General features: G+C 60.3%; 1 protein-coding gene across 1 annotated transcript in view; it reads right to left on the bottom strand.

Annotated features, from left to right (window-relative positions):
• Positions 1–5,592: 5,592 nt before the first annotated feature.
• The window catches only part of TCF7L1 (transcription factor 7 like 1), a 14,106-nt gene continuing 6,593 nt past the window's right edge, over positions 5,593–13,105 (bottom strand). Inside the window, 12 exon segments of the mRNA XM_071728987.1 lie at positions 5,593–6,847; positions 7,363–7,390; positions 7,392–7,435; position 7,650; positions 8,026–8,133; positions 9,012–9,171; positions 9,258–9,401; positions 9,756–9,839; positions 10,246–10,300; positions 10,303–10,348; positions 10,727–10,843; positions 10,967–11,050. Of these exon segments, the coding sequence (XP_071585088.1) occupies positions 6,453–6,847; positions 7,363–7,390; positions 7,392–7,435; position 7,650; positions 8,026–8,133; positions 9,012–9,171; positions 9,258–9,401; positions 9,756–9,839; positions 10,246–10,300; positions 10,303–10,348; positions 10,727–10,843; positions 10,967–11,050 (1,266 nt within the window). The 3' untranslated portion in view covers positions 5,593–6,452.

Raw genomic sequence — 13,105 nt, 5'->3', positions numbered from 1 at the left:
CATTCCCTTGGTTTGGGGTCCGGGGCTGAGGGCAGCGCTGGGGGGGGCTGAGCCCTGATCCCCCCGCTGTGTCCTCCTGGGCAGCTCCAGCGGCACCAGAACCCCCTGGGCAGCAGAACCGTTTCCTCCCCTCCCCTGGACGTGTCCTCAGGGTGGGTTTTGCTTCCCCTCTCCGCACTGGAATATTCGACCTGTCCTTAGATGTGTTCTTCCTCTCCTCTGCGCTTCACGGACCCGCTCCTGTAAGATCCAGGATGCCAGCCCCGGGAGAAACCTTGGGATTCCGTCTGCTGATCCCACCCCGGGACAGAACCTGAACGTAGAGCAGAGAAAATGAAAACGTGGGAAAAACCTCGAGTCCCCCTGGGACCCTTCTGGAGCCTCCTGGAGCTGCTCGGGTGGATCCCGATGTCCGCAGCTCCATCAGCTGCGGAGCCCTGGGTGTCCTGGAGCTGGGACTGATGCCACCTGCACTTGTCCTCCAGCCACATGTCACCCGCCGTGTCCCCATATCGTCCCAAGGCATTCCCTGAGCCTTTGTGTCCTGCTGTGCCCCGTCTCCAGCAGAGCCCCCCTGACCTTTTGGGGGATCCTGGTGAAACAAAGAGCTCCAGATGTTCCTTCTGGGCCTCCTTCCTCTTGCTTCCAGCACAGGTCCCCTCTGCTCTGGGATGCTGGTCTGGGATTTCACCATCCTTCAGGAAGTCTGATCTCCAGCTTTTCCCAGCCAGACCTTTGATACCACTTTTCCAGGCTCATGGATTATGGCCATTAAGTATCTGTCATGTGGCTTCTTGGCAACAATCCCAACCTGTCCTCCCTGCCACCTCCCTCCTTTCCTTCTACACTGACGGATTTGCCTCCCCCTTCCCCCAGGAATTCCCACGGTGCTCCAGACCACGCATGTCTCATCCCTCAGAGGGGGCAAAACCTCCAGGAGGAACCAGGATAATGGCACCAGGTCCTGCTCCAGCCAGGCCCTTTCATGCTAAAAGACAGAAAAAAAATGTCACATGTCCAACCCAGTGCCACTCTGTGTCCCCCAGCCAGGGGAGTCTCACCCATAACCCCCGGGGTGATGGGTTGTGGGAGTCACCTCTTTTTTTTTTTGCCCCCCTTCAATCCTCTATTCAGCCCAAGACATTCCAGTGATCCCAGCAGCCCAGGGCCTCTGCGAGGGAATGGGAGAAGGGTTGGCCCAAAGCTTTTGTGGGGTTGTGAAGCAGAGGAGTGAGGCTGCTTCTCATTCCTGTCCCGTTCCACTCCCCCCCCTCCCTGGAACTGAACGGAGGCCAAGTTCCTCTGGATTCCCAACAATGCATCTGGGAAGGGAATTCTGCCCAAAAAATACCAAGGAGGAGACTGACATCAGCCTCGTGCCAGCCTCGGTTTCCCTTCAACAGTTTTCTTGGCTCAAAAGGTGACAAAGAGGTGACCTCACCCAACCTCCCGGGAAGGGGAAGCGGGACAAGCGGGAAGTGGCTCCTGGATCAGGCGGATGTTGGCTGCTGGAGGAAAGGAGGAGGCTGGGGCTTGGTTCTCCCTGGCTGCTGGGAAGCAGGAGGAGGAAATTCTCCTTCAGTCCCACCAGGCTGCTTCCCAGTGTGCCAGCTGCTCCTTGGAATCACAGAATTCTGGAATAGGTTGGGATGGAAGGGACCTCAAAGCTCACCCAGGGACCCCTCCCCCAGCCCAGGGGGCTCCAAGCCCCATCCCAACCTTCAACACGTCCAGGGATGGGGCAGCCACAGCTTCCCTGGGCAACCTTTATGGTGTGAAAAAAAAAAAAAATCCCTTCACCTCCAAACTTCCAGGGCAGGTTCTGGTTGGTTTCCTCCCCTGCTCCTGCCTCTTCTCAGAAATCCCTTTTTGTCACTTTTTGGGGATGTCTCTTTCCCAACCCACACACCTCTGCACAGGTCCCCCACAGCCTGGGAACAACCCCGAGCTGGGAGATGATAAAGTCCTCACCTTGTTACCAGTGTCTGCAACCCCCCCGGCCAGGCCCTCTTCCCCCCCAGGGGCCAATCCGGGTCAGGAGAAAGGATCAAAAGGAGAAACAATTAGCAAACGGCAGAATTTAATGATGCTAATTAAAATGTATTAAGTGTAGCCACTGCCTCTGCAGCAGCTGCTCTGGCAGGAGCCTGGAGCCCGCCGAGCTCCAGCATCATCCTGGTGGGGAGGAAGGGGACATCTGGTCACCCCCAGCCCTGGCCCCTCCTGGAAAAAAAAAAAAAAAAGAAAACCACCCAGCAGATTGAGGGAAACTTGGGCTCATTTGCTGGCAGGTTTGTGGCAGAGCCCCTAATTAGCTCCATCTCTGCAGGAGACCCCCGGGACCTCATTAGGCATTGCAATTAGTGAATAGGCAAAGCTGCAGAGGGAGAGGGAGGGAGGGAGAGGTGGCAATGAAGCGAGGGGACGGTCACCCCCTCCCAAAAAAATGTGGGGAAAGCACCCTGCTGGCTCCCAACCCTGCCCCCATCCCATCCCATCCCATCCCATCCCATCCCATCCCATCCCATCCCATCCCATCTCACCATGAGTGCTGCAGGGGGTCACAGCCCCTCCCCACCACATCCCCTGCCAGAGGGTTTAGTCCTTTCCTTAGCTCTGAAATGTTTCTCTCCTCTCCTCTCCTCTCCTCTCCTCTCCTCTCCTCTCCTCTCCTCTCCTCTCCTCTCCTCTCCTCTCCTCTCCTCTCCTCTCCTCTCCTCTCCTCTCCCTACCTGGGATCTGGGGATCCCCCGGAGCTTTCCCTCCCTGGGGGTGGCAGTGGCAGTGATGGTGTTCACAGAGCCAGGGAGCAGCTTCTGAGGAGGAGCAGGACTTGGAGCTATGGGGTCAGGAGAAGCTCAACGTGAGCCGACAGCACAGAACCCCCCTGTGCTGGGCTGCACCCCCAGAGTGTGGGCAGCAGGGACAGGGAGGGGATTGTCCCCCTCTGGGGACACCCTCTGGGGTAAAGCTGTGTCCAGCTCTGGGGTCCCCAGCAGCAGAAGGACACGGAGCTGTTGGAGCCAGTGCAGAGGAGGCCCTGGAGCTGCTGGGAGGGCTGGAGCAGCTCTGGAGCCAGGGGGAGAGAGTTGGGGGTGTTCATCCTGGAGAAGAGAAGGTTCTGGGGAGACCTTAGAGCACCTTCCAGTGCCTGAAGGGGCTCCAGGAAAGCTGGAGAGGGACTTGGGATAGGGCCTGGAGGAATGGGATGAGGGGGAAGGGTTTGAATTGGGAGATGGGAGATTGAGATGAGATCTTAGGAAGAAATTGTTTGGGGTGAGGGTGCTGAGCCCCAGGTTGCCCCCAAGAAGCTGTGGCTGCCCCATCCCTGGCAGTGTTGAAGGTTGGATGGGGCTTGGAGCCCCCTGGGCTGGGGGAGGGGTCCCTGCCCCTGGCAGGGGTGGCACTGGGGGAGCTTTGAGGTCTCTCCCAACCCAACCCATTCCATGATTCCTGTGAGGACCCCACAAACCCCGCTGAGGAATCAGGGTTCCACTGACACCACCAGTAGCCTGGTTCAACTCTAAGAGTTTCAGCATCTTCATCCAAGACCAACATCTCGTCCCCTTCTCCAGGAGGAGCAGAGCAGGAGGGGTTTGGAGCCCAGTTGGGTCTCTTCTTGCTGGGGATAACCCAAACCACCCAGCTGAGGAGCCCTGCGAGAGCATCAGAACAGATGTTCCCTTTCTGTATGGGAAAATGCTGAGCAAAACAAAGAAATATTCTCCTGCTGAAGCCCAACATCTGTTTGAAGCTGTCTGGCTCCAGTTCAGACTTTAATTCTTCTGACAGGTCCCTTCATGCCTTTAATTTCCCATGAAATCCAATTCATGAAGCTGTTTGTCCGCTCCAGGCGCTGGGATGAGTGGGGCTTCAGGCACCACCCCTCCTCACCCCAAAACCCTTTTTTTTGGAGCAGCCTCCCTAAAGAGAAAGTTAAAAAAAAAAAAAAGCCACATTTTTGCCTCTTTTCAACAGCCTCAACACCCTCATCCTCTCCTGGCTACCAGGTGCCACTCATTGCAGCCCTGTGATGCTCCTCAGGGCACGGGGCACCCCTGCCCTACCCCAGGGTTTGCAAAGCTGCTCTTTGAAAGTGAGGACGTTCCAAAACATTTTGGGAAACACTGACTGAGCTCAGGTGTGACAAGGGATGAAGCTGCCCCAGACTCTGTCTTGTGCTGGGAGGTGCTGGTGGTGCCCAAGAGCTGCTGCTGCTGCTGGAGGCTCTCAATGAGCCCAGGACCCTCAGAACAATAATTTGGGAGCCCCCCCCCAGCTGGGATGCTCTGAGCTCTGCTTTCCAGGCCAGAAGATTCTCCCCAGCTCTGCCCCAGCACTGCTTGCAGAACTCACCTGAACCTTTCTCAAGGTTCTGGGCCCAAGATTTGTCTCAAATATGTCCCAGGTGCCCGGACTCAAGGTGCTCTTGGCGCTCCCCAGCTCTGTGGTTCTGGTAGCTCTGTCCAGGTCTGGTATGAAAATAGGAACCCTCAAATCCAAGGAAATCCCTCAGGATTTCCAGCTGCTGACATCCCCCATGACACAGGCTCATCTCACATCTGGCAGATGTGGTTGGTGCCTTCCTTATCAGCAGGACACCAGGATGGTCTCTTGTCCCCTCTGCCTCCAGAAATGCCTCTCCAGTGTTTTTTCCCACCAGTTTGGCACTGGAAAGGCAAAGAGCAATGTCCCCACAGGAGGTGAAGGTGTCACTGGTTCCACCGGACAAGCAAATGCACCAAGGGGGACACTTGGGTTGTTACTGGTGGCCCAGGGACACCCCTGTCCCCACAGTGTGGCACTGGGAGAGATGAAGAGCCAGACTGGGGTGTGGGAGATGGGAACTGGCAGAGAACTTCAACAGGGAACAAAAGGGGGGTACAAACCCCAGGAACCAGCACTGGGCTTAGGGGAACCTCTGGCAGAAAACAGAATTGTGACTTTCACTGGGAAAACCTGGAGGTGGTTCCTTTTTTTCCTTTTCAAAATAGACCCAGAGAGGAGGAGAGGGGGTGGTGACCCCCAGAGCTGCACTGCACTGAGCTCAAGTGGCTGAAGATCCCCAGGTGACCCTGGCTGATCCTTTTGTGCAGGAGCTTTTTCATCCCAATGGCTCTTCTCATTCCTGGTTTGGAAGAAGTGGTTCCTGGCCCTGAGATTCACACCAGTAACTCCTCAGCCCCCCCAAACTGGTTGATCCAGCCCCCCCTCACCCCCCCATATCCTGCTGCCCACACTCTGCCAGCAAAGCACCCACTGCCCCCCTGCTCCATCAGAGCTTTGGTTGGGACCCCCCAAACCCACCCAGTGCCCAAGGCTGCAGGGGGGCAGGACAGGAACCTCATTCCAGGGACACGGTGAGGGAGAAGGTGGAAATGGAGGTGGAGATGGAGGAGGTGGGGAGGAGGTGGGATGGAGGAGGTGATGGAGCTGGAGCTGAGGGAAATGGGGCGGGAAGAGCTGGAGATGGAGGGGACGGAGATGGAGGTGAAAAAAGTGGAGCTGGGGATGGAGAAGGCAGGAATGGAGCTGGGGATGCAGAAGCTGGTGAAGGGGGCACTGGGCACTGACCACGCTCAGGCACGGAACTGCAGCTGGAGTTTTATTTCCTTTTGTGAAAAATAACAGATTGGAGGGGAACAAACCCCAGCCCAGCCCCGGGCACCCCCCGCCCCCAGCACCAGATCCCGGGCAGGGCTGGGACAGGGCCAAGGCCACTGCAGAGGGGACAGAGTGGGATGGATGGGGGGGAGCAGCCATGGGCACCAGGGTGTGAGCCTGGGCTGGTAGCCCAGTTAGGCTGGGTCAGTAGCCCAGGCTGGTAGCCAGGACTGGTAGCCTAGGTCAACAGTCCAAGTTGGTAACCCAGGCTGGTTGTCCAGGTTGGTAGCCTGGCTCAAAAGCCTGGGTTGGTAGCCCAGGTCAGCAGCCTGAGTAAAGAGCCCATGCTACCAGCCCAGGCTGGCAGCCCAGGCTGGCAGCCTGGGCCAATCCCCTGGGTTGGTAGCCGAGATGGCTAGCTCAGTAGCCAGCATGTCTGACTCTTGCCCCTGGGCTGCTGGGTACCTGTGCCTGGCAGTGTGGCCGTGGCCATGGCTCTGTGGCAGTAGTAGCCATGGGGCTGGTGCTGTCCCCTCCATCCCTCCCTCCATCCCCCAGGGTTCCTTTTCTTCTTAGGTATTTTTTTTTTCCTTTTTTTTCTTTTTTTTTAAACAAAAATGGTCTCTAGGCTGGCCAGCCCTTCCTCCAGGACGGCTCCCAAAGAGTTCAGGGAAGGTCAAATATTGACCAATAATGGGTTTGGCCGGGGCTGGGTCTTGGCTGTGGCTTCTTGCACCCAACAGCAGGGAGGGGGCGGGGGGGAGGATGGGGCAGCAGGAGGAGGGGGGGGAACACGACACAAAAGTGTTTTTGGGAAGGTTTGAGGTTGGTGGGGTGTTTTTTTTCCCTTAGTCAGCAGGTTTGGTGACCAGGGCGAGCGGCTGTGTCTGCAGAGCGGCCAACGGGGCCACCAAAGCCGGAGGCGAGGAGAAGGGAACGGATCTGGAGAGACCCGAGGAGGAGGAGGAGGAAGAGGAGGAAGAGGAGGAAGAGGCTTTGCCTGCTAAAAAGGGCCCTGAATGCCCTGGCAGCTGAGCCCTGGCCTCGGGTTTGGTGGTGAGGGAGAGGGGCTGAGCCTGCTCCGAGGTGGTGGCAGCCGGGGCGGCCGGGGAGGCCAGGGCGGCCGAGGGGGTGGCCGGGGAGTCCAGCATGGAACTGCCATGGGATGAGGCTGGGCTGGGACACGGCTTCTCCACGGGCAGGAACGGGGCACACGGCTTCTTGGGCTTGGAGGGCAGGGAGCCTGCGGACACAGCACACACACAGCCCCCAAAAAAGCCTCAATCCCCCAAACTCTGCCCCGAAATGCGGCGAAGCTCCGAGCGCCCAAGCGCAAAGAGCACAGGGGGCTGGACCCCGAATCCCTGATCCCAAAGGCTGCAAAACCACAAATCCCAAAGGGTACAGAGCTCCAGATCCCAAATCCCAGGGGTGCAAAGCCACAAATTTCAAGTCCCAAATGGTGCAAAGCCCCAAAAGATGCACAGATCCAGATCCCAAAGCGGTGCAGAGCCCAGATCTTGAAGGATACAAAGCCCTAGATCCCAACTCTCAAATGGTGGAAAGCCCCAAATGATGCAAAGCTCCAAATCCCCAAGGGTGCCAAGACTCAAACCCCAAACTGCCAAGAGGCACAGAGCCCCAAATCCCAGCCCTCCCCCCCAGGGCTGCAAAGCCACAGCTCCCCCATCCCTGTGGCCGCCCCATTCCCCCCACCCCCTCCAGCTCTGGGGGTGACACTGGGTGCCCCCCACTCACTCTCAGGGTCGTGTCCGTGTCCGTGTCCCCTGTTGCTGAGACATCTTCTCGCGCTTCCGCTTCTTTTCTTGCCCTGGAGAACAAAACCCCCACCCCCACCTCCTGAGCAGGGGGGAGTGGGGGAGGGTCTCGGGGGGGGATCTGGGGGGTGCCCCCCTGGGGCTGCTCAGGGGAATCACCAGGGAATGGGGAAATTTTTCCTTTGACATTTTTGAAACCCGCTCAGCACTCCCAGATCTCACCTTTCCCCAGCAAGGCCAGAACCACCCCCAGCACCCCAACCCCACCCTACAGGGACCCCCTGTCTGCACCCCAGCTCCCCCCCAAGTACAGCAAGGACCCCCCCACCCCAAACCCCTCCAGACATGGCAGGGACCCCCCAGCACCCCAATGCCCCCTGGGCACAGCAAAAGCCCCCAGCACCTCAACCCCCCTGGAACATCAAGGACCCCCCAGCAACCCAACCCCCTCCCCCAGAACACCAAGGATCCCCCCCACACCCCTCCAGACACAGCTGGGACCCCCAGCACCCCAATGTCCCCTCCAGACCATCCATTGCCCCTCCCCAAAGCAGATCAAGGACCCCAGACCGCATTTTGCAGAGGGAGGGGAGGACCCCCTGGAGTCCCCCCCACGCCAGGGGCCCCGTGGGTGCCCACTCACATAGTTGTCCCGTGCAGACCAGGTGGGGTAGAGCTGGGAGTGGAGCTGCCGCTCCTTCCGTGCCAGCTCGTAGAACTTCGCCTGCTCCTCCCGGGACAAGGAGTGCCACTGGGGGGACACGGACATGGGTGGGGGGGGACACAGGACACAAATGGGGACCCCCAGACTCACCTGGGGACACCTGCACCAGCCCGGAGACCCCCGAATGGCCTCTGCACCCCAAAAGTCCCCACGCCAGCCCGGGGACCCCTGACTCACCTGGGGATGTCCAACCGGAGCTGGGGACCCCCCCCAGACTGCACCAAGGGACAACAAAGTGTCCCAGGGGAGCCCCGACCGATCCAGGAACCCCCAGACTGAGCCATGGACCCCAAAATAGACTGAGAGCCCCCAAAACCATACCAGGGACCCCCAAACGGCCCAGGGACCCCCAAAACACGCCAGGGACCCCACACCAGTCTGGAGATCCCGAATTGCCTTGGGGTTCCCCAAACAGAGCCCTTGACCCCCAAACCAGGCTGAGAACCCCAAAACTGCACCAGGGGCCACCAAACTGGGCTGGGGACCCCCAAACCAGCTTAGGGATCCCAAACCATATCAAAGAGCCCCAAAATGGGCTGGGAACCCCCAAAATGCACCAGTGCCCTCCCCCCAAACCGGCCTGGGGACCCCAAACTGGAATGGGAACCCCTAAACTGAGCCCTAAACCAGACCGGGCATCCTAAACTGTTCTGGGGACCCTAAAACTGCTTTGGGGGCCCTGACACCACCCCAGGGACCCCAAAACTGCACAGGACACCCCAACATCACCCTCGGGACCCCAGAGGGACACACTCTGAATCCTGAAGCCACATTGGGGACCCCCGAGGACACCCCCAGGCTCTCCCCCCCCTCCCACCACCCCCATCCTGGGCTCCCCCTGTCCCCTCCTGATGTCCCCAGGCCATGGGGATGTGGGGGTGACCCGGGGTGTCCCCAGCCCCTACCCTCCTGCCCAGGATCTGGTTGATGGCCGCGCTCTCCTTCAGGGTGCACTCAGCCACCACCTTGGCCCTCATCTCCTTCATGTAGAGCATGAACGCATTCAGGGGCTTCTTGATGTGTGGCTTCTTCTCCTCCTCCTTCCTCCCTGCCGCGGGGGATTTCCTGCAGGGACACCTCAGGGGGGGTCAGGTCAGGCTCAGGGTGTCCCATCCCGTCCCCCCCATCCTTTCCCTGTCCCCATCACTCACGCGTTGTCCCCGGGGCTGGCGCTGGGCTGGGGGGGCTCCTGTTTGACGATGGGGGAGACGATGGTGGGGTGGGGGATGCCCGAGGGGTGCAGCCCGGGGGGCGGGGGGGACACCATGTGTGGGGAGAAGCGGCTGGACATCAAACTGCGGGGAGGAATTGGGGGGGTCAGAACCCCACTGACACCCGCGGCCCCCCCAAACCTTCCCAAGGACCTCCTGGACCCCCCAGACCTGTTCCTCGGGGTTTGCTGTGGGGCAGATCCCCCCCAGCTCCTGCACTGTCCCCACACCAGGGGGGTCCCCTTGTCATCTCTCCCCCACCCCTGGGGACCCATCCGCACCCCCCCGGGGGGGTTCCTGCCTATGGAGGTCACCCATGGGCTCAGCCTCCACAGGGTCCCCAAAGAAGGGGTCACACCCCCCAGTGGCAGCTCTGGGAGGACCCAGAAGGTACCCCCTCCCCCCCACCCAGACCCTCCCAAACCCCCCCAGACCCACCTGGACATGGAGGCGTTCATGGCCAGGGCGGGGTAGGGGTGCTGGAACCCCCCGGGGGGGATGGAGTAGACGGGCTGACCCTGCCTGTCACAGCAGCCTCAGTGGGGAGAGACCCCAAACCCCACACACCCCACAAACCCCCTGCCCCACACCCGGGGGTCCACCCCACTGGGACCCCAAATTCCAGCAGTTGGGAGGCCCCCCGAACCCCCCCCCCCAGGACCCAGCAGAGAATGGGGGAAAGGATGTGGGAGGGAAGAGGATGAGGTGGTCAGGGGTGGGGGGGTCAAGGGGTAGATGTGGGGGGGTCTGGGGTGGGTGGAAAGGGGCCAGGGGGTGGATGTGGGGGGGTCAGGGATGGATGTGGGGGGGCCAGGGGGTAGATGAGGGGGGGTCAGGGGGTGGATGTGGGGGGGTCAGGGATGGATGTGGGAGGGTCAGGGGGTGGATGGGGGCGGTCAGGGGGTGGATGTGGGGTGTGGGTCCTTACTGGGGCACGAGCCAGCCCAGGGGGTGTGGGATCTGCCCCACGGCTCCGGGTGACAGGGGTAGTAGGGGGGCAGCTCGGGGGGGGGCGGCCGCGGGATCCCTGTGTGTGTGTGGGGGGGGAGCAGGGTCACCGGGGGGGGGACACAGTGACACCCCTCCCCTTCACCCCCCCCGTCACCTATCACCCATCCCCCCCATCTACTCCTGACCCCCCCACATCCACCCCTGACCCCCCCCATCCACCCCGAGCCCCCCCATCCACCCCCCGATCCCCCACATCTGAGTCCCCCCACCCCTCCCTCACACCCCCCCCTTCCCCACTTCCCAACCCCTATTTCCCCCCGTACCCCTCACACCCCCTCATCTCCCACCCCCCCATCATCTCCTCCCCCCATACCCCCCCCCAATGCCCCCCTTCCCCAGAAGCCTCCATGAGACCCTCCCCCTCCCCATCGGGAGCCCCCTACCCCCCCCCTCACCCGTTTGGGGTCGATGTCTGGGGGCAGGGGTCCTGGGGGGGGGTGCTCGGTGCTGTAGGTGACGAGGGGGGTCAAGGGGTGGAGGTGGGGGCCGTGCTGCACCACTGGCACTTTGTTAGCCTGGGGGGGACAGAGACATGGGAGGAGGGGGGGCACAAAGGCCACCAAAGGCCACCATCCCCCCAACACCCCTGAAATCCCTTGGGACACTGTGGTGTATCCTGGGGGGTGGGTGTCTCTTACCAAGTGTGCGGGGGGGGGGGAGCGGCTGTCCTTGAGGGGGGCACTGGGGGGCACGTCCAGCAGCGGCCACTTCACTGGCAGGTACTGGGGGGGGACACGAGAGGCTTAGGGCCCCCCCCGCACCCCAAAACACTCCCTGACCCCCAGAGCCTCAAACACCCCCTGGACCTCAAAGCATTCCCCCCCCCCCCGACCTGAAACAGCCCCCCCGCAAACCCCCTCATACCCCAAAACACCTTCCCAGCCCCCAAAGTAATTCCCCCCCCCCCACCTGAAGCAGCCCTGTGGACCCCCAAACAGCCCCTCCCAGACCCCCCCCAGACCCTAAAACAACTCCCCAGGTCCTAAACACAGCCCTGGACCCCAAAAGACCCCCCAACCTTAACCCCCCCCCCAGACCCCAAACTCCCCTGGGCACACCCAAAATCTCCCTTTTGGGGGGGGCACTTTTTTGGGTGGGTTCCCTGTGATCCCCTGATGCTGCTACCCACAAGAAAGGGGCTTTGGGGGTGTGGGGGGGCCCTGGGGGCTCATCCTGAGCCAGGAGCTGCAGCAGGAGCAGGAATGTCCCCAATGTCCCCCCCTCCCCAGCAGCTGCCAGGAAACAGGGGGGGGGAGGGCTGGGGGCTGCATTAACCCTTTGGTGTCTGGATGGGGACACATTCCCCCCCCCTCCCCCTCAGCCTCCTGTTGCACCCCCCAAAGGGCCCAGTACCACCAGTACCACCAGTACACCCCCATCCCTTCAGTATTCCCCCCCCACCTCTGCCCCCCCACTATTCCCAGTACCCCCCCCCCATCCCCATCATCACAGCCAAGGGGGGGTCCAACCCCCTACCCCCCCCGGGGTCCCATTCCCAGAGGGGCTGCTCTCCCCCCCCAGCAGTTTTGTCCCCCCCAGGGTCATGGGGGGAAGGGACCCTGCTGTGACACCTGTGACACAGGAGATGTCCCCGATGTCCCCACGGCTGTGCCACCACCTCCCACGGGGTGTCCCCAATGTCCCCACAGCCATCACCGGGTGTCCTGAGCATCCCCATGGCTGTGTCACCAGGGTGTCACCCTGGATGTCCCCGTGTCCCCATGGCTGTGCCAGGTTGTCACACGAGGTGTCCCCATGGCTGTGTCACCCCAGATGTCCCCAAGGCCACCAACAGGGGAGGACCCAGCACAAAGGCTCTTTCCTTGCTGTGGTTTCTATGGGGAGGGGACATTGGGGGGGGTCACAAAAAGCCGATTCTCATTTCAAAGGGATCCAGGAGGCTCTGGAGGTCCCGTGTCCCAGTTTCATGTGTGACATTGTCACCTGTCCCCATCCACACGTCCCCACAGTGTGTCCTGCCACCACACATCCCATTGTCACTTGTCCCAGTGTCACCTGTGCTGGGGTTTCATGTCCCAGCATCACTTGTCCCAAAAACAACTGGTTCCATGTCCCAGTGCCACCTGTCCCAGTGCTGTGTCCCAGCCCGGGGGGTGACACTGCAGCCCCAGTAGCAGACCCTCAGCAGACCCCAAATCTACCCCAAAACTCCACAGCTTACTGGAAATGCCCCAAAAACGAGCCCCAGACACCCTGGATCCTATCTGAGAAAGCCCAAAACGCCCCAAACTTGACCTGAAATGGGCCAAAAAGGCCCCGAGCACCCCCAGTCTGACCCTAAATAGCTCAAAAATGCACCCAAAGTGCCTCAAATTGACCCAAACTGCCCCACAACCCCATCAAATCAAACCCAAACAGCCCAAAATGGAACCAAAATGCCTCAAACTGCTTCCAACCCCCCCTGAAATCAAACTGAAATGGCCCAAAATATCCCCAGTGTGTCCCAAACTGTCCCAAAACCCCTTAAATCAAACCTAAATGGCCCCATCTGGAACCAAAGTGCCTCAAACTGCCCCAAAATGCCCTCAAATCAAACCCAAATGAAACAAACCCAAAGTGCCTCAAACTGCCCCAAATCCCCCCCAGCTCTGCCTGACATGGCCCAAACTTCTCCCAAAGTGAGTGAGAAGTGAGTGAGTGAGGAGGAAAAGGGAAAAAAAAGAGGAAAGACTAGGAAGATGGGGGTTAAAAATAGAAAAAAAAAAAAGGAAACATTAGGAAAAAGGGAATGGGGAGGAAGGGAGAAAAGAGGGGAA

Source organism: Heliangelus exortis, chromosome 30 (assembly GCF_036169615.1).
Source record: "Heliangelus exortis chromosome 30, bHelExo1.hap1, whole genome shotgun sequence".
NCBI classification, from domain to species: domain Eukaryota; kingdom Metazoa; phylum Chordata; class Aves; order Apodiformes; family Trochilidae; genus Heliangelus; species Heliangelus exortis.
This window is presented reverse-complemented; position numbering and strand designations above follow the sequence as displayed.